Below are 19,898 nucleotides of genomic sequence, written 5' to 3'. Positions count from 1 at the left end.
GTGACACTGATTGACCCACAATTATTTATGTTAAATTGCCTACTGATGTTTTTTTTTTTTTGCAATAGTCTGTCCAGCCATTTATCCCTGAAAGGGTTTTATTTTCAGATGCCAATATATCTGCTTTATGAGAAAATATTATATAATTTTGCATAAAGTTGGAGACAAATGCAGCTCAGTTCATGAGGAAAAAGTTGCCTTACCTGGTAGCGTACTTCTTTTTCAAGGAAACTGATCAGTGTGAGATAATATATAATTGATATATTGGATGTCATATTCAAAAAATTCTTATCTGCAATTATAAGGGCAACATAATCATATCTTTATATGCTGTTAAATAAAATTTAAACTAATTATATAAGGTAATATAGATGAAATTTAAATGATTGAATTCGTTTATGATTAGGAAAAATTATACAAATATAAATCTCTACACTCATGAAGCCCTTCACAATAGAGAGTATACATTTTGTTGAAAAAATAAATGCACAATGTGTGTGTTGTCCCTACAAACATGTAATGTGCGTTTATTTTAACATACAGACAAAATAAAAATTCTGAAAAAAAAAAAAATGCCCGTAGAAAATCGTTCCCTTCTTTTTCTCCCACATCCCAAACACCAGAATTCAACCAGACCTGTATTACGTTTTATTATAATCAGGTAATTGTTACCAAAAGCATATTTTATTTAAGAACTACAATTTAAGATATTTTAGTCGACCTTTTTAGGATAGGATAATTATTGAAAGATGACTACTCAATATCACCTTTGAATGTTTATATTATATGCCATTCAATTTTTTCTGTTTAGAAACTTTAATTATCAAAATTGAAAAGAAGAGGTAGTGATTAACCCAACCAGAAGACCGGACCAGAAATTCTGAATGTGAATTTCGCATTTGCTATCAATGAGTTGTCTCTGTACAAACAATGAATGTAGCCGCAGAAATTTTCCACGGCAAAATGCTACTTTATCCCGATATTCCTATCTCTAACCTCAGAAACTAATTCGGTAAACAAGAAAAAATTGATCAAAAGGTACATTAAAAAATCTATCTACAAAAAATATACGCGGGAAAATAACCAGCTCGGCTGCTTTGGCCTTATATGTACCGAGAAAGCTAAGAACTATAAAGATGATAATATCCGTGTTAACCATTCAGAAAGGCGCTTGATTTTAGCTGACATCTCTGCATCCTTTTCAAAAAAAGAGGTAGCATTAGACAGTAGAACTGTCACATCGTGCTTCAGTGCCTCCAAACTACGATAGTAATTGTTCTCCAACCTTGACTGTATCAATTCAAGAGACAGAGGAACAGGAAACCTGCAAAATTACCAGACATGTTGAATTAAATGTTGATACACTACATAGCTCCGCTTCAAAAAGGCTGGATAAAATACCTGTTTAAAAATTTTGACTTATTTGAAAATTTCTTCAATTCATGTAACCCATAACGATCCTGGATATTAATAACAAAGAAGTGAATATTTACATTCACCTTCACAAACAAAAGACAAAACTCTATACTGTGGAATTTTTTGACTGATACCTGAACTGTGTTGCCTGGCTGCTGTGATTTGGTAAGAGCGGATAGCAGCTTATTTCTCATCAAATCATCAATACGAGGCTGTTCCCATTGAGTATCGGCATCAAAAAGCTCCCAAGGACTATGCAAATGTGTTTCTGCGAGGTCACTCTTGTACCGAACAGTATACCTCTCCCATGGACTGTCCGGAAATTCAGAAGACTTGGCTTTTACGCACAAGATTCGACCATCCCACCAACTACCATAGGAATCATCCTCATTCTTCCACCAAACCCGGCATTTATCCCTGCGTGACCAATTTCTTTGCATAGCAGCATCAAACCTTGTTCTTTCAACAAGAAAATCTGGGAAACTAGTCACTTCAGGTAGAGTTAATTTAAAAGATTTTCCAACAACACTTGAATTAGGATCTACAAACTGAAGGGTCATTTTGCAGCAGCTATCACCAGACCCTGGAACATGAGAATACTCAAGGCTTTGAACTCTACAATATTCTACAGCTCCTATATGTCCCTTAAGTGATATCCAAGGTCCTGTTTCTCTTTTATGGCTATAATCTATATACTCCTGGTGCCCCTGAAAAACAGATATTTCATAGGTAAACACATTATTCAACCTTTATAATTAAAACCAAAAAAAAAAAGAACACTCGTTCAAAAGTTAAAAATATACTATCAGATGCAATAGATATAATCTCTTATGTCTAACCTGTCTCAAATATACAACTTCATCTCCCTGTTGTGGTATATATCTGCAACCTTCCTCATGTGTTGATAACACCAACCATGATCTTTTAGTAGCTGATGGTAGAGATTTCTTTCTATTTACAGGACTAGTCTCACGAATATTAAAACTAGACCTCCGGATCCTAGTTGACCTCAAACCGACAGTCAATTTTGAACTAGAACCCCTTTCTTCTTTTGTAAGTTGTCCTCTATTTATGGAAACATTTTGTGGACTTCTAACCATACAATATCCATGTCCTTGCTGCACTTTGAGATCATTCTGCTCATTATTTGTGTCACAACAGGTTGGTTCCAACTCTAAGGATCCATTGGTACGAAGAGCCCCATTTGTGCCATTACTAAAGTCCACTGCTGCATTGAAATTACTGTTACTCCCATTTGAAGTTGATTCTCCCAGGCCACTACCATCAGCTAAATTAGTCACAGCCTTATGTGATCTTGATCTTCTATAAACAGCTTTATACATTTTATCTCTATGTGAATGTGGCTCTAATGAATCAAGTGAAGTAGTATTTCGTTTAACCTGAGCATCAATTTCTTGAGATCCATTTTCTCCCTGATTAGATATTACTCTAGTGTTTTCATCCTCAACCACTGCCATAGACTGTACGTTGTTCAAATTATTATAAGCATTAATGCTACATGCACTATTCTTTAGCACTGAAGATTTTATTTCATGCTTGGATGGATTTTCAGGACCCCTTGAACCCCTTTTAGACCTTAGCTTTGTTGCAACAGAAGGAAAACCAATATTTGATTCAATTTGTTGGTCAGCCGGACTATGGATGATGGAAGCAGGAATAGTATCACGAGGAATCATGCAAGAAGAAACTATTGATTCATCTTTATCCCTGCAGTTGCAGGAAGTTGTGAGCTCTTCTCCATTCTCAGTAGGATTACAAGGCTGTGAGGTAGTATCAGCACATTTTTCATTGATTTCTGTCAAACTATCTACCTTATCCTCATCATTTTGGATTTCCAAAGCAGGGGTTGATGTGCCAAAGTCCCTGTCCTCTTTCTCATGCCCAGTACTAATATTTTCTTTTACATCGAGATGATCAAGACATTTTACAGAGTCAGGATTTGCTTCTGATGGAATAGCTTCTGCTACTCTCAGAGATTTAGAAGAACGAGCCCTAACCACCCCCCATCTAATTTTCCCAAGTAAGTCTACATGGTCTGCTACCTGGCCTAGTTTTACTTGATTCGTTCTTTCAATTGTATGGTAACTTTCACTGCCAGAATAATACCCAGGATCCTTAGAACTTGGTCTGTAACTATTAAAATCACTAGCTTCCTGAGCAGCTTTTGATGATGAACCAACCAACTCAGCCTGGTCGTCAAAGTTATGCATAAGTTTTGATGAATCACGAATCGGCAACTTGAGAACCAATCTCCTCCTGTTCATACCATTCACATGAGTCTCAGTTAACTCATGAGATTTCATCTCATCTGATTCATACAATGATACTTCTTTTCCCTTGGAATAATTCAGTTGGTCATTTTGTAAAGCTTTCCCAGATTCATCACTGTCAATATTAGACTCTTGCAATGTGGATTCACTATCTGAAAAATCATCAACCAAACTATCTTCTTCTCCATCTGTTGGTGTACCTGTAATTTTAGAAAATAAATGCAGAGCATTACGTGCAGCAGCTCTTTGAGGTCTGGAAGATTTTGATTTAGAAGATTTCCTCCTTGATTTTTTTTTGCCACTTTTTCCCTTCCTACTTCGGCTACTGCTGAAACTATTGCCATCACACTCATCCAAATTCCTCCTTTTCACTCGTCTTCCAGAAGAAGTCATAATCTCAGTCTGTAGAAAAGAAAACAGGAATAATTTAAATTTATTACAAAGATAATAAGGAGTATTCACTCAATATTTCTATCTGTACACTTACTTCAGTCTTCTGTTTTTTCCTTTTTGATCTACGAATGCTATCCATGTGAATGTCATCCCCATCACTGTTATCTGTGCTGCACCCTGGATCACCAGAGTCATTGGAGCTTGAACATTCTTTCTCACCCCGAGAAGAGCAATCTTCAGTGACATTATATTCTGAATCTGCATCATCACTAAACACTTCGATTTCTGGTTCCCAATCGATAGCATCTATAAACTCTGGCAGTGGTTCTATGAGCATATCCAAGTCAGCCAATGGAAGCATATGATAATCTGGGTCCAGACTGAAGTCAGGTCCAACAGCAAGCTTTAGTGATGACGGGCGCCAGTCAAGGCCGAATGCTCCTAATCTTCTTTGCTGAAATTCACTCTGATAAGGTTCTGGGTATGGAATCATTGCTGGAAATTCGACAGCGTATAAGCAACAAAAAATAAGAATAAATGAGGGCAGAAAGAAATATATGAGAAGTACGGGAAAAAAATAGATACATATAAAGAAAAGATCCAAGAAGACAAATTGACCTGAATCACAAAGCAAATCTTGCAGGTTCCGTCGATACGGAACAATCTGAGTTTCCTGACCCAATTGTAATATTACTTAAAATTAGGCAATACATATGTTATATGACCATAGATAAAACATGCACATTCAAAACAAACCCACGACATCAAAGAAAGCCATTCAAAATATATAAAAAAAGGCCTCAGCCAACCCCCCAAAACATTAATAAACCAGTACGCAGCACAGCAACACCACAAACTAAAGAGATGTTCTAAGAGCTTCATAACTGAAAAGAAAGGGAAGCAAGCAAGCAGTCAACTAACCTGGTCAAGTACATTACCATGGGAGTCCTGAATGAGAGGTCGATAATCACCAAGAAAGAACTATCAAATATTTGCAGAAAACATTAGTGAGAAAACAGTTGCAAACGAAAGAAAATAATAATGGGTCAGTCATGTATGTACCTGATCATATTTGGCATCTTTCTGGGACTCACCTTGACCCGTAGTTAATGTATATAATTGACCAACATCGTCCGAAAGTATAATTGATGTCCCATCCCTATGCCATAAAAAATACATTTCAATAAAACAAAGAAACGAACTGATTTAGGTAGTATTCAAATGAATTTTTGAAACGAATGCACCAAAAAATTAAGGCTGCAAAAAAAAATAAAAAATTACAGATACCCAATGTGTTTTTATATCTTAGAAAATCTGAACTTATAATATTTTGCATCCAACAAATTATGATGTCTTCACTAGTCAAGGGTATTTGATTTTACTAGAAAACAACATTCAATACCACATAAGAGTGATTCCAGCATCATATTTCAACTTTATGAATTACTTTAGACTTGACTAAATTCCTCAAGAATAATAAATGTTCATAGGTAGAGTGGATCTAACAAGACCACACAAAAGCCACATCCACAGCAAAAGACTAAACTAATTTATTATCTCTTAAGTAATTTAATACTATAAGAGATTTGACATAGTTTTGTAACACACACATCAGAAATGTATGTTGCAAAAGAAACTAGTAAACATTATGAGGGAACAAAATTATGACATTGTGAATATATAGAGATTACACAATTCTGTCGAGTACCAGAAAATAACAATTATACATGATCACGATGATATGAGAATAACTTTTGGAAAATACACAAACAGCCAAATATTCTAAAAAACTTAGTACAAAATAAAGTTCTGAGCTATCTCACTCATTATGTACTTACGGAGAAAACTTTCCATCTACCAACTTGAATCGTGATATCTCATATATCCGGATAGGCATGCCTTCCCATATCTAAAACCATAAAATATGAAAGTCATTTAGAAGATAGAGGAATGCCTATAAATCAGTTGGATAAAAGTAACTGGTGACTCACATCCCACACAATAGTTCTTCCATCATATCCAGCACTCATAGCTATCCGTGGGTTAAAAGGATGAACATCCAGAACATATGTCTAAGATGGGCAAAAAACAAAGCAAGTTAAACAAGCTAGATCCAAAAATAAGCATAAAAACTATAAAGTCTTTTTTCCCTCAGAACTTCACTTGAAACCAAGAGAATAAACTTGGCATATCATCGGATAGAAAAGCAGAAAACTAAGCAACAGAAGAGTGAATAAGCATGCAGATTAATGGTTATAAAAAATCACTTCAATCAAATTCCTCTTAGGAAAAATGGCTTTCAGAACTAGTAGAAACTTTCTTGCTTAAATATTACAAATTCAACAGCAGCAACTACTTCATTAAATAATATTATAGCCTTTTTAGCCACGTTTTCAAATGTTTGATCCTTGTTAACCCTGCTCTTATAACTGACATTTCACCTTGAAATAGAGTTTAGTTTTAGTCACAATTACATTTTTCAATCCGAACAAACTTTCGCGTGAGGAAGCGTGTTTAATGAACCACCATTGAGATCTTAATTGCTTAGACTTTCAGGTTAAATGGATCTCCATTTTTTTAACATTCAGTGAAGATGTTTACAGTTCAGGACCAGAGAGTTCTCCTCTACGAGTACCCTGCCCAAGTCGCAAGGGAGCCAAACAGCCATCTGGAGGTGGCAAGCAGAGGCAATGGGTGCTGGGCTTGGTCAGAGATCAAGCAGTGAGGCAACGACAGCTGGAAATGTCTCCAGACATGCTCTTATGCATTTGAAAGAGCTAGGCTGGTCAGATTCCAGCAAGCAGCATGATTTTAGGCCCTTGCTAATCTGGACACACTGGAGCTTATGATGGCAGCAGTGAGGAGAAAAGCTGCACAGACAAGGGCAGATTCACCCACTATCCAGGAAGAGAGAGAAAAGGGGAGAGACCAAGATTTGGAGAGAGGAAAGGTTGGCGAGTCAAGCGGAATTGACAGCCACCAGAAAAATTCACATTGGAGGGGATGGAAAAGACTGTTGTTGAAAATTAAGGTAGGATGAAACAGAGTAAAAGGCCAAACCCCAATGCATAAGGCTCCTCGACTTGCAAGGTTAGGGGTTAGGGTTGATTGTAGGCCGCCTTACCCTAGCATTTTTGTAAAGAGACTATTTCCCAGATTCGAACCCATGACCTTCAAATCACAAGGAGCAACTTTACCGCTGCTCCAAGACTCGCCCTCGTAGGATGAAATAGACTATATCAAAGAAAAGACTTTCAAATTTTAGAAAGCTCAGAAGTAGAATAGTGTCAGGACAAGTCATAGAGGATGGTACCATTCTAATACCATGTTGAAATTATAAGGTTTGGGTAGAGTAGGAAGAAAAGAGAAAATTAAAACTTTGAATAATATTCTCCTGTGTATAATGATGTGCTACAAAAAACAAAGTATTAAACCATAAACAAGTACTAGACTTCTAATTATAATCAAATAAGGAAATATATCAAGAAATATAATAGATTCTTGAAACCACTTTTAAGAAATAATCTAACATACTCTAAAATATTCACAATCAAGATATTATCAAATACTTTCTAGATATTCTAACAGATCTTACATTCATTCCCATTTTACTATTACCAAAGCCTGTAAAATGGATAATTGAAACTTGTTACGAAGAGGCTGGATAAACCTAATGCTCATAAAGTATTCCAAAAAGTCTATTCCAAATATGCCAAGCACCCTCCCAGTGCAAAAGAGGATTCAGTTTGTATCTGAACTCTAGGAAACACATAATCATAGATGTCAAACAGTCAAACTAAAAGACCAATTCTTTGAATAATCAAATGAAACTGCAAGAAACAACCTTTGAAATGAAAACTGAGAAACACAACACTAAGCACCAGATGTCATGCTTGTGAGTTAAATAGTGTCATAAAAATCAATAGAATCACACCTCAATATTATATTTACAAAATATAGTAAAATTGGTACCACAGTGAGAAGATAAACAAAAGCCAAGAAATTAAACACTAACAGATTCAGTGTGTCCAGTCAATGAGTGTACTAAGCTTCCATCAGAAGCATTCCAAACACAAATTCTGCAATCTGCAAGAATATCTTGCAGTCAGATAAATAATAGTCTATTACCTTAAAAATCATGAAACAAATGAAATATCTGCTGCATAATTATGGCACATGTACAAGAGAGGCAAGATAACAAATACATTGCATGACAACTAATTAATCATAAAATGTTTTCAGATATTATCATCCTATTGCATGCATAAAGGCATAGTAAAAACAATCTTAAAGTTGACTACTCAAAATGCCAAAAATTTATTGCCCAAGACAGAATATTTGACAAGTATAAATGAGAATCAAGACTAAAACAATGGCCTTGATAGTTCTCTTATGATACTAAGACAATGCATTCATTGTTCTAGATAACAGAAACTCCCAAGTATTCTTCTATAGACTTACTCCAACCTTTTTTTGTAAACTAACCAAATTAAAAACAGATGCATCCCTATTGCTCATTAAATACATTAAGAGAATCTGTTTAAATTTCAGTGCTGAACAGCTGTTTTAGGCGGTGCTTGCCAAACTCAAGACCCGAAAGCTATATATAATGGAGCCAGTTTTAAAACAAAAGAGCAAATTTAAGTAAGATTCCCCTCCCCCCCCCCCCCCCTTCCTCCCTCCTCTATTTTAATTTAATACTTACTAATAAACAAAAGTAACTTAATAGATAAAGATAAAGAAACAATATGGTCACAAGACAAATGAAAGAAAGAAGAAGAAAATAGAGAAACAAAGAATGGAAAGCGGGGTGCAAGACAGGAAAGAGAAACAAAACCAACTTACCCATAATAGCTGCGAGGACAAAGCGGTTATCTAGGCTCCAAACAATCATATTTACACCACGAGGAGTTGGTAGAATTCTCTGACGAGGACCACCTCTCTGAGGTTGAGGAGGCATAGGTGGAGGTGGAACTCTTAAATGATATGCCCGCGTCCAGCGACCACTTTTTCCCTAAATGAAATAAATTTAACAAATTAAAATATAAATCACCACTCATTGTGAAAAAACTGAATTAACTGATCACAATTTAAATAATAAAGTAGGAAAACAATTCATTATCTTTCAAAAAAAAAAAAAAAAAAGAGGAAACAACTGTAGAAGGAAATTATATTTGATGAAGACTTACATGTGACCTGCGTGATTTGGGAATCCATATAATAGCACTCCCATCACGGGAGCAAGTGACTATGTTGTCATGATTCAACCTGGAATACAATATAGCCAGTTAGATATATTAGATAGCAGAAGCACTGAGAATTGGTCATATTACATTTCATGCTGTAGGAAGCACAAAAGAGAAGGAGAGGGCCAGGGGTTATTGGTTAGATGACTAGATCATTCAAGATGCTACTTCTAATTCATAAAAAAACACACATACACACCAGGAATTCTTAAATTTGGGAATATTTTCCTCCTTCCAAGTTTCAGCCGTTGAAAATCGAGCCGCTACTGCACATCCACTGCAAAATAAGGAGCAATAGTCGTCAACATGCAAAAATTTCATCTATCAAATATTACAACACACTGAAATACTAACCTGAATTGCACGTAATTTACATCATTTTCATGCCCAGATAGCACATCTATCTCATGATTTGGTTGGTCATTATCATTCACACTAAGTTTACAAGCATTCCAGACCTGCAAAACCTTTTAAGTTAGCTTAAAAGATTGTGAAACTGGAAATCCGATTGAACAAATTTAGTGCATGTTTGGTTTTCGATATTTTACAGTTAACCAAAATTTCTCTCTTAAACATTTCGATTATAAATTTTTCCAAAAGCTATTTAATAAGCTGAGCCAAAGATGCACTTAAATGTTAACATTTAAACAATATATCTGATTACAGCTGAATAGTCATATAAATTGGAAAGGATCAAACACCTCACAAACAATTTTCAGTGTAAGTTTTAGGGTTCATAAAGTATCTAACAGTCGATTGGATGTATTATTAGCATTTGATAGCCAAACAAAAATGGCCAGTAACCATGTCCAGGTGGTCAGAAACTGGTTAAAGCCTAGACGGTTGTCACTAACTGATAGAAGTTAACAAGTAATTAATAAAGTGTGACCAGGGATCAACTAGCACTAATCAAAAGATGATGATGGTGATTGGACATGGACATGGATTTCCAATACAAGGCATGAACGGGATGAAAAAGAGATTTCTGCTTAGATGAGAAGAATCCATCTTCAGTCTCTTGCGAGGTTACTATTTTCCTGACCGTAACTACTCAGAAACACACAACAGAAGATTATAAGCAAGGGAAAAGAGCCAAAAAGTAAAAACAGATGGTTATTTTTTACAAAGAAAATGGTACCTACATTTACCTTCAATAATAAAAACTACAGATTATATTAATGCATGTTTGCTAAATGCAAGTAAGCACAATATAAATATGTATGTGTGTATATACCCTGGCAAGATTGTCAGAGCTACCGGTCACAAAGACAGTTCCATTAGCATTAAATGCACAGCAAAAAATTTGATGGCTCTGTGGCAAAGTACTTGAAGATGGCCCATTGCTCCTCCCTAAAGCCAATAAGGTATTACGTTAGTTCTTTTCACCAAGAAGTCACTCAATCATAGTTCACAATAGAATCCACTAACCAATTACAGAATCAGAAGGCCTTGGAACATATATTCTTGAACTTGACTGGGTATGCCTTGCATCCCATATCCTACAAGTTCCATCGTCAGAGGAACTGCAAAGTAAACATCACAAAGTTAATTTATAACAGAAAACGTGGAATGCCTAAGGGTAAGGATCATTCACAGAAAATCTGGCCAGAAGGTTAAATTCATACCAAAAACATGTAGCCTGAAGCTAAAAGGGAAATTTTCTTAGTGTCATAATCACACAACAAAGCATCAGTAAGGCAACAATAAGAAGAAGAAATCAAAGGGCTATTCTAATGAATTGATGCATCAATCCAACTGACATAGATGATCTCTCATAAACTGAATGAAGTAACTGGTGAATTTATACAGAAAGTAGCCCCTTAATGTTTCATAAACAATCACATTGTAGACCTAAAACAAAAAGAAAAATCTGATGGATTAATCATCAAGAATTTGGTAGAAACAAAATATAAAGAGAAAAAGTTACAAACATAACTGCATATATTGATAGCTGGGTGGTATAGTTTAAATATTTGCATGTCTCATGTTCCAAGAAGGTTTGCATGTGGGATGGTGGTTCTGATTACCAGTAGTAAGCTTAATATACCTCATGACTAGATTGGTGCTAGGTAATATTACTGAGCATATTTGTAAAATAGAATGAAATTGCATTTGCTGACATGCCATGCATAAACATTGCCAAACATAAGACTATTATAAACTCCTTTTCTTTCTTTATTGAACACAAGACTTACGATAAAAGCTGGTACACAGCACCGGGCCTGGGACTAAATGCTATGGCTGTAACAGCTCCAGTATGTCCCCGCAAAACTGATATTGGTAAGCCATCTGGCAAGCGCCACTATGAAAATCAAATAGTCAAACATAAAGTACCCAAAAAAAAGCCCATGGAGAAGGAAGAAAGAAAACTTGCTGACTAAGTCACATAAAAGCTTACAACTCGAATGATACAGTCATTTGAGGAGGATGCAACTAAAGCATTATTTGAACTCACAGCCAAGTCAGTGATGTCACCCTATAAAATATAACATACAGTTTCTAACAGTCAACAAATATTAAAGCAATACAGAACGATACAAACAGAATACATATTTACAGTACAAAACATACTTACATCATGTCCACGGCAACTGGCCAAACAATATGCAGTTTCCATTGACCAAATTTTTACAAGTCGATCATCGGAACCAGTAATCACATATCTTCCTGATCGATCAAATATAGCTGTAGTATACATGTTAAAAAGTTAATTCAGTTGCATGACAAAGAAGCAGCCCACCTCCAAAAACACAGAAGAAATCAAGAAAACAGCAAGGTAATTAATAGCCACAAAAATATCCTACATATTTGGAAGAAAGAAATTCTCATGTCCTGTTAATTCAGAGCAGTTTATTGTTCATTTTAAGGATTTTGGTAAAAAGACAGAGGCCACAATTTTTTAACACTGCAGTTTATTCATTTCACTGGTGCTTTTGGTTGGAACAGAAGGCTTGCACCTTTAAGGGTGTCCCTTTGCCCCAAAACAGCCATGTTATAGGATTGTGCTTATGGCTTCTCTTTGTAGTTCTGCTCTAGCTGTTTCAAGGGAGCAGTTGCAATTTCTGATATCCAGAGAGAATGGACAGTGAACACCTTTACTGTAGCCTAGATTTTTCAAAGTTCCTTGTTGTTTATTGTCGTTATTATTTTTTAAAATATTTTATACTCCCCCTAATTATGATTTCTACCTTTCCTCTTTAATAAAAGAGATATAATGTCTTGGGAGAAAAGGAGAGGGTAGAAGCTATTCTTGGCTTTTCAAAACAGAGCTATGGACAATTCATGATTATTTACAAAACATTAATGAAACGGACTTGGTGAAACAAAAACAAGGATATTTTAGCGAACCTGATGTGATGGAGTGATGGACTTGAGGTAAATAAAATATGATCCACAGTTTTGGTTATGCAGAGGAAAACTACAAATTTGTTGCAAGTGGAGAGCACCAGGGTTTTGAACCTCTAGAGGTTTTCTCAAAGTAAAATAAAATTCAGAAAAAGGGATCAAATAAAGCTCATAAAATGTCTAACACAAGGAGTGGGTGGAACAGTAACCAACAATCCCTGTGAGTTCACTATAACTCAATTGCACAAAACATCTTTGTATTAAATCATCCACCATCAATCACACCATATTTTACGCTACATTATTGAATCTTGTGAAATCTTTGAAATTTTGGGGGATAGTCAGAAATATAATATAAAATATAAAACAATTCATATGTCTTCACCTAATGACCAACAACATAAAGCTCGATTCCTGCCGCCCTTTAATTTCCATGTTTGAAACCCAATAGCTTAAGCTTTTGGTGGAACTGGTTGTGTGACATGGTATCAGAGCCTATGACCAAGTGGTCTAGAGTTTGATCATTGCTGCCCATATTCTTCTAATAAAAAAATATTGAATTTAAACACAAGGTAAAGAAAACAAAAATGGGTCTATGTATTATCCACACTTTGAAACCCAAAAAAGTTCTCATGAGAGGGTGTGTTAAGAGATATAATAAAATCATTCATATCAAAGCCCCAATGACCAAGTGGTCCAAAGTTCAATCTTTGCCCCTCCCCCCGCCCCACAAATTCTTCTAATAAATATTGTTGAATTTCTTAGTACAAGTCAATGGGTCTTTATATTATCCACCCTTCAAGTCTAATGGGCCTTTGTATGAGGGAGCGTGTTAGGAGTATAATATAAAATCATTCATTTACTTTCACCTAACGACTTAAACTTTTGGGAGAGTTGATTACTTAACAGAGACAAACAGTTGCTTTTGAAGTTCTTTGGTTCAATTTGGATTCTATGTATAATACCTTCACCATATATGAGCATTTGGCAAAATGATAAGTAAGATCAAGTTACCCAAAAACTTATAGGAGGTAATTATAAAATAAGTCTTGAATAGTCACTATAATGTACTTAATTTAAAATACACTAATAAAATGATATGTAAGATAAATTCATTATTGTGACAATTTCTTTTAGTGTATTTTAAATATATTACATTATAGTGACTATTGAAGACTTCTTTCTTATTTAATTACCTCCTATAAGTTTTTGGGTAACTTTATCTTACTTATCATTTTTTCCAAATGCTTTTATATATGGTAAAGGTATAGTAATGTTAGAAAGATAGGCACAGTAAGGTGGTTTCTCACTAACAGGACCCCTACAATACTTCAGAGAATTTAAATCCTCTTTACTAATTTCAAGAGGTTTTTTTGTTTTCCTCTTAATTTTTGCCCTCGTGAAGCTTTTTTCTACTTCCAAGGGGTGGACAAACTAGGCTTTGATAAATCCTGATGTATAGGAGAGCCCACTCTTATGAGGGAAGGATCTCTACTTTAAATCAGTCTCACACATTTCACAGCTGATATGGGACTCACCTGCATCAACCATCTTTTAGATAAAACTGCTACCAACATTATAAATAGGTAATAGGCCCCTCCCCAATAATGAGTCTACAAGGTAACAGGTGTACCACTAAGTTACACTAAAGCTAGAGTATTTAGTATTATATAGAATAACCTACCGCAATAGACAGCATTACGGTGTCCTCTTAACCTCTTGATATTTTGCATCTTCTGTACCATGGTAGAAGGTTTTGCAATGGCATAGCATGCAGCACGTATAGATGGTGCACGGTGGTGTCTTGGAAAACCACCCCCAATTTCCCTTAAATTAAGCCCATGAACCTGATTGGCTTTCATATGAGGCCAGCGCAGGTGAGGAGGTGGTCGTTTGACTTCATTCATTTTATCCCTGTCATCTGTAGCAGAGAAAAACAATAATAAATATAGATAGAGAAAGGAAAATCTGAATCATCTAAAGGCACAGTTAATAAGGGCAAGCTTTATTAGTTAAAAGTATGAAAATCCAGCTTAACCAATGGAAAATCAGTAAATTCACAAATTAGTATGAGAATTTTCACAGCAATCCAAGGTGTTAAAAGTCAATAATAATTAAAGCACAAAAAAATGACACATACAGCTCAGAAGAGAAAATGAACCCCTTCCCAGAAGAGTAGGTACATCAGCGGCATTTGGAGCATTTCCAGTACTCATTCCCAGTGACGGGGAGGCCGTATTTAATAATAATTGCTTCAAAAGCTTTACCAAGTGATCCTTTTCAATGTGAGGATACCTGTATAACAATTAATAACAACATCAATGAAAATATAACAAAGGAGTAGGGGTACATAATAGTTGTTGAATATTCATATGTTCACGAGTTACAGCCTAAAAGAACAGCATATCGGTAGCAATCAGACTACCATAAACTGTTAATATAACTAACAATGAGATGAATGAGAAAATGGACCAGTTCTGATGAACTTTGCAGAGCTTAACAAATAGAACACAAATTCATCAACAGTAATAGGCTAAGGCCAAAAACAAAGAAAAGGAAAAAAGCATAATAAATACCTCTCCACCAACTTATTGTAACTTAAAGGGAATGATAGACCATCATCATCTTCATCTCCACTGTGTGCCCCACTCCTTGAATACCAAGCATGATACCTTCTAGGCAAAAGTTGATGCTCAAGAAGCTCATTCCAGAACTGCAAATAAGTTTTATGACATGGCCCAGCAGAAAGAAAGTGCATAATGAGAAAATAAACTTCCTTGAGGTCAATATCCACATCCATGTCATGATTCTGATTTGCCATGTCAAGCTGAGCTTTCTCAGGAACCTTTCTGGAAAACCTCAAATTTTTCATATTCACATTAGGTGCATCACCAGAAGGAACATACTTCTGCAAAGCCATATTCCTGTAAAGCATCAAAGTAACAAATAAAACACTAACAAACTCTCCCTACAGTCAAAAAAAATAGTGACGATAAAATTAAAACACAATTATTGAGGAAATCACTCGATAGAAGAGCAACAAACTGCCAATGGCCAAGATTCTGATTTTGAATTAATTTATCAAGAAAGAATGCCAAAAAATAAATAAATAACACTATCTTTGACCTGCTTATTTCCCATGATTCCATTGTCCCCCCAAAAACAAAATGATAATCACCACCCTGCCATCCCATCTCCATTATTTCACCCTCATCCCAAATGACTACACAAATTTTAATTTTATCTCAGAATAAAGCTACTGAAAAAGAAACTTCATGAGCATTTAAAAACCACCAGCTGTCTTAGAGATAAGTAACACCCTTAATGGCATAGCATTCCCCCTTCCCCCCCCCCCCCCCCCCCCCCCCCCCCTTAAAAAAAAAACTCCCAAAAAAAAAACAAACAATGTTTCAAATGAAAATAAGGTTTATCATCCACCCAGGCAAATAACAATTGTTTCAGAGTAAGGGTTCTCATTTTTCTATCAGAAGAGGCATGAATCTCAATCAGAGACTATCTTGCTGGTGGTGGTAGAGAAAACAAATCAAACAGCGTAGCTAACAAAGCAGGACATTCACAGAGTACTTAGAATAAGATCCAAGTATGCACCAAGTAGTCATCTCCTCACAAGTTTGAGGAATATCTTAGGCGTTTGAAGCAGGAAGATCAAATGAAAAAACAGTAGGGATTGATCACTCAGATTCTGGAGGACTAAAAGAGTTCCTTCTTATTCGTCAAACTCACATTAGCATCTTCTTCCATTCTCTAGCACTGTATTATCAGAGTTCAGAGAGAAAGTGATGGAAAGAGAGAAAAAGAGTTTGAGAGAAATCTGCATTGTGCTATTATGAATCGCTTGAACAGGTTGTCACACAACAAGCTCTATTTATAGAGCCGCAGGGCTCTCATTGTTAAGTCAGATACTAAAAAACCATAACTGTAATCCAAACTTCCTAACAGAATAGAGAGAGGATCCAGTTCGTGCAAGATAATGATAGAGTACAATACAGTGATACAGTACAAGCAAACAATGAATTACATTCTATATACTATATATGGTAATAAGTATCAGTTATTTATAGGATCACACCATGGACAGGAGCTTCATTGGCATCAATTAGGTGCATCACTATCATGCATTGAATGTATAGCAATAGGAGAGCATGGCGCGACAAAGCATTCTGCTCTAGGCGCCATCTCTGCAGCGCCTACTTAAGGAAACAAATCACAATGATCAGAGTTGAGATAGAGACAGTTCAGTATTCTGTTTAATTGATGAGTTTTGTGTGTCGGTAAGCATAGTTGTAGGTATAGTTGATAGTGACAGGTAGACTAAAGATCAGAGCGCTACTGTTAAATGATACAACCTTAAAGCGCCTTGTGCCTTGCTAACAGCAGGCCTCACATATTAAGATCTATTCCTTCATCCTAAATCTCACCATGCCACATGGTAAGTAGTTCCAACCCCTTTATGTGCCTCGAGGAAAGCAGAGTGCTGTCCTTGCCTCAGCTTTCCTATCAACTAGTCTTCTGTGTCAAGGTGCAGATCTTTAACATTGATCACCAGAAACACAATGGTATTCTAAAAACCAGATCTAATATCTGCTAAAGTTCTCGTCTAAAGAAAAATCCCTTCGTTGAGTTTGGACTTTTGGTGACAGCATTGACATATTAATGAAATAAGCATGCATTGAAAAACAGGACAATAATTTGTTACCCCTCTTTTCTCTTATTTTCATTTCTCAGCCACAACTGTTTATTATGGTTCACCTTAAATCACCAAAAAGTCCTTCAGATTTCAGAATAATTATGTGGTTCAGCTATTAGAAAAATGAGCAAGAAAATAACAGCCTTTGAAAGTCAGCACTTTCAATGAAATTTCATATGAAACTTTATTTCTCTCTATCATTTATTTTTCTTTTGGCCCCCTAGAATAAGGTTCAAGGGGTCTATGGAATACATGATCAGGTAATTCTCTGCCATCTCTTAAAACCACAAGTAACTCAATGACAGTACGAAAAAGATATCCAAAGTCAGTAATTACTATTTACTTTCAATGAGATGAACCAGCAAGCACCTTTATATTAAACTTCCAATTTAATATTGAGTCTTCTGAACATTTTGCAACCCACATCCCTCTTCTAGCATGCCTATATTATATGTCTGACAAGTGGCAATACTCCAGCCACATATCAGAAACACCTCAATTGTTCAGTTAACATATGACCTAGAGCTATTAGTCCTTCAAATATCAGCAAACACCACCCAGTTTCATGGTGTCCCATCTACCAGAATATTTCTCAAAAGAAAACCTATTCGGTATTCACTCTCTTAAATTAAAACACCAAGATCTGAACATAGAACATGAAAAACTATATGAGGGGAAAGGATCAGCAAACAGTGCAATTAAGCCACAAAAAACAATGTGAGCCTTGTGTTCACATTCCTAAATTACTCAAAACAAAAACAAAAGATAATGAAATATATGCAGCATTAGGAATGAATTGCATTAATAAAATGAAATTAAACAGCCAACCCATACTCAGATTTTCAAATCAGGGAAAACAATTTTCCCATGAATGCAGTCAAATTCCATTCATCATCCATCAAACTGAAAATCCAAAGGGCAGAGTAAAAACAAAAAAACAACCTTATGAATGAGTGACAGATTCAACCAGAGAAGCAGTCTCCAAGACTCCAAAACTCTCCTCTACACCTCTGAAACCCTGACCCTCCGGAGAATCCATCACACATTCCTCTGCACCATTAAAAAAAGAAACCCTAAATTCAATGTGCCGAAGCTTCACAACAACATAACCAACCAGAACACGCATTGAAAGAGGCCATAGAATACCAATCAAAGAAAATCCAACACATGCACAAAAAACAAAACCAATCCCTGAAAAATCAAAAACTAAACAAATTACAAAAACAACAAAATAAAATAAAATATTTCTAATCAAACAAGTGTCATCAATTGTGTTGACTTTGCATGAGGATAAACAGGGTTGCGGTTGGTCCTCGTACCTTGAACTTCGTGGATTGAAATTCTAAAGAAAGAGTAATGGTGCCCTTAGCAAGTCGAATTTCAGCGGAACGCGTCGAGTGCGAATCACGCGCCACAATGCGAATTTAGATTCATGGAGGGAGCTCTGTGATGTGTTGAGTCTCTCTTTGGTTGTTCAGTGTGTATTAATATGAGGAGGCAGAGAATGGAGAGAACAGAAGGAAGCACAACAAAAGAGAGAGAAGGAAAAGAAGAAAAGAGATTGAACGAAACCATGCGTTTTGGGGCCTTTACGTACGGTTACTCTTTCAAGGCAGAATATGCTTAAGCAACAAAAGGGGTTATATATACAACCCAAAAAACTTACAAACTCTTACAACCTTTTAATTACCGTTAGATTAATTTTTCATCAACGGTTCAAAATACTCCAATATAATACTCCAATCACGTTCTCTCTCTCACGTCTGCGAGTCTCTTCCTCTCCTTCTCCCTCTCCCTCTGATCAATCACCAAAGCTTCTTCTTCCCTCTTCCTCTCTTAGTTATTGGCGTCATTTTGGAGGACCCATCTGTTACAGGTAACCGCTCTTAAATCTATCTAATAAAGAAAAATTGGGCGCAACATACCAGGAACTAAAGTGAATCTATATTTATTTCTTTGCATGTACGCTTATTATGTCCACGTTTCTTGCAATTTCCACAAATAGTAGTATGCTTTGATGCTTCTTCAATCCCACTATGAATCCTGTGTCCATTTGAAGTGTTTTGGGAATTTCTTTTCCTCCCTTTAGTTTGTGTAATGTTGGGATCCTTCAAGGTCATCATAGAAGGCTCTTCAGAATGAGGCTCAAAGAACTTTAAACTAGGGTTCCCAATACCAATACTCTCGTTAGATGTTGAAAATTTTTCTATAGCTTTAGAAAGAGAATCAATACCATCACAAATATAGATTCACTTTAGTTCCTGGTATGTTGCGCCCAATTTTTCTTTATTAGATAGATTTAAGAGCGGTTACCTGTAACAGATGGGTCCTCCAAAATGACGCCAATAACAAAGAGAGGAAGAGGGAAGAAGAAGCTTTGGAGATTGATCAGAGGGAGAGGGAGAAGGAGAGGAAGAGACTCGCAGACGTGCATAGACGTGAGAGAGAGAACGTGATTGGAGTATTATATTGGAGTATTTTGAACCGTTGATGAAAAAA

The 19,898-nt window shown here is 35.9% G+C and overlaps 1 protein-coding gene across 1 annotated transcript; it reads right to left on the bottom strand.

Annotated features, from left to right (window-relative positions):
- Window positions 1-916: 916 nt before the first annotated feature.
- On the bottom strand, window positions 917-18,901 carry LOC133290675 (uncharacterized). Its single transcript, XM_061488803.1, has 25 exons — window positions 18,719-18,901; window positions 18,342-18,449; window positions 15,268-15,615; window positions 14,832-14,986; window positions 14,376-14,612; window positions 11,922-12,031; window positions 11,745-11,822; window positions 11,542-11,648; window positions 10,775-10,869; window positions 10,581-10,696; window positions 9,701-9,804; window positions 9,546-9,623; window positions 9,290-9,368; window positions 8,946-9,114; window positions 8,116-8,186; window positions 6,092-6,172; window positions 5,939-6,009; window positions 5,163-5,259; window positions 5,022-5,081; window positions 4,719-4,773; window positions 4,195-4,595; window positions 2,256-4,109; window positions 1,551-2,123; window positions 1,402-1,460; window positions 917-1,324 (listed from the first exon to the last, which is right to left on the bottom strand). The coding sequence occupies exons 3-25, from the start codon at window positions 15,609-15,611 to the stop codon at window positions 1,129-1,131; spliced, it is 5,190 nt and encodes a 1,729-aa protein (XP_061344787.1). The 5' UTR covers window positions 15,612-15,615; window positions 18,342-18,449; window positions 18,719-18,901; the 3' UTR covers window positions 917-1,128.
- Window positions 18,902-19,898: the final 997 nt, after the last annotated feature.

Source organism: Gastrolobium bilobum, unplaced genomic scaffold (genome assembly GCF_033153095.1).
Source record: "Gastrolobium bilobum isolate Gb01-03AN ecotype WA unplaced genomic scaffold, APGP_CSIRO_Gbil_v1 utg5903, whole genome shotgun sequence".
NCBI classification, from domain to species: Eukaryota; Viridiplantae; Streptophyta; class Magnoliopsida; order Fabales; family Fabaceae; genus Gastrolobium; species Gastrolobium bilobum.
Note: the sequence above shows the minus strand (reverse complement) of the source record. Positions and strands in the feature narration are given on the sequence as shown.

Coding starts and splice junctions, on each gene's coding strand:
- LOC133290675 (XM_061488803.1), bottom strand. CDS start 15,611: ATGGCTTTGCAGAAGTATGTTCCTTCTGGTGATGCACCTAATGTGAAT. Junction 9,369..9,545: donor CCCAAATTTAAGAATTCCTG/GTGTGTATGTGT, acceptor ATTGTATTCCAG/GTTGAATCATGACAACATAG. Junction 5,260..5,938: donor GTAGATGGAAAGTTTTCTCC/GTAAGTACATAA, acceptor TTTATGGCATAG/GGATGGGACATCAATTATAC.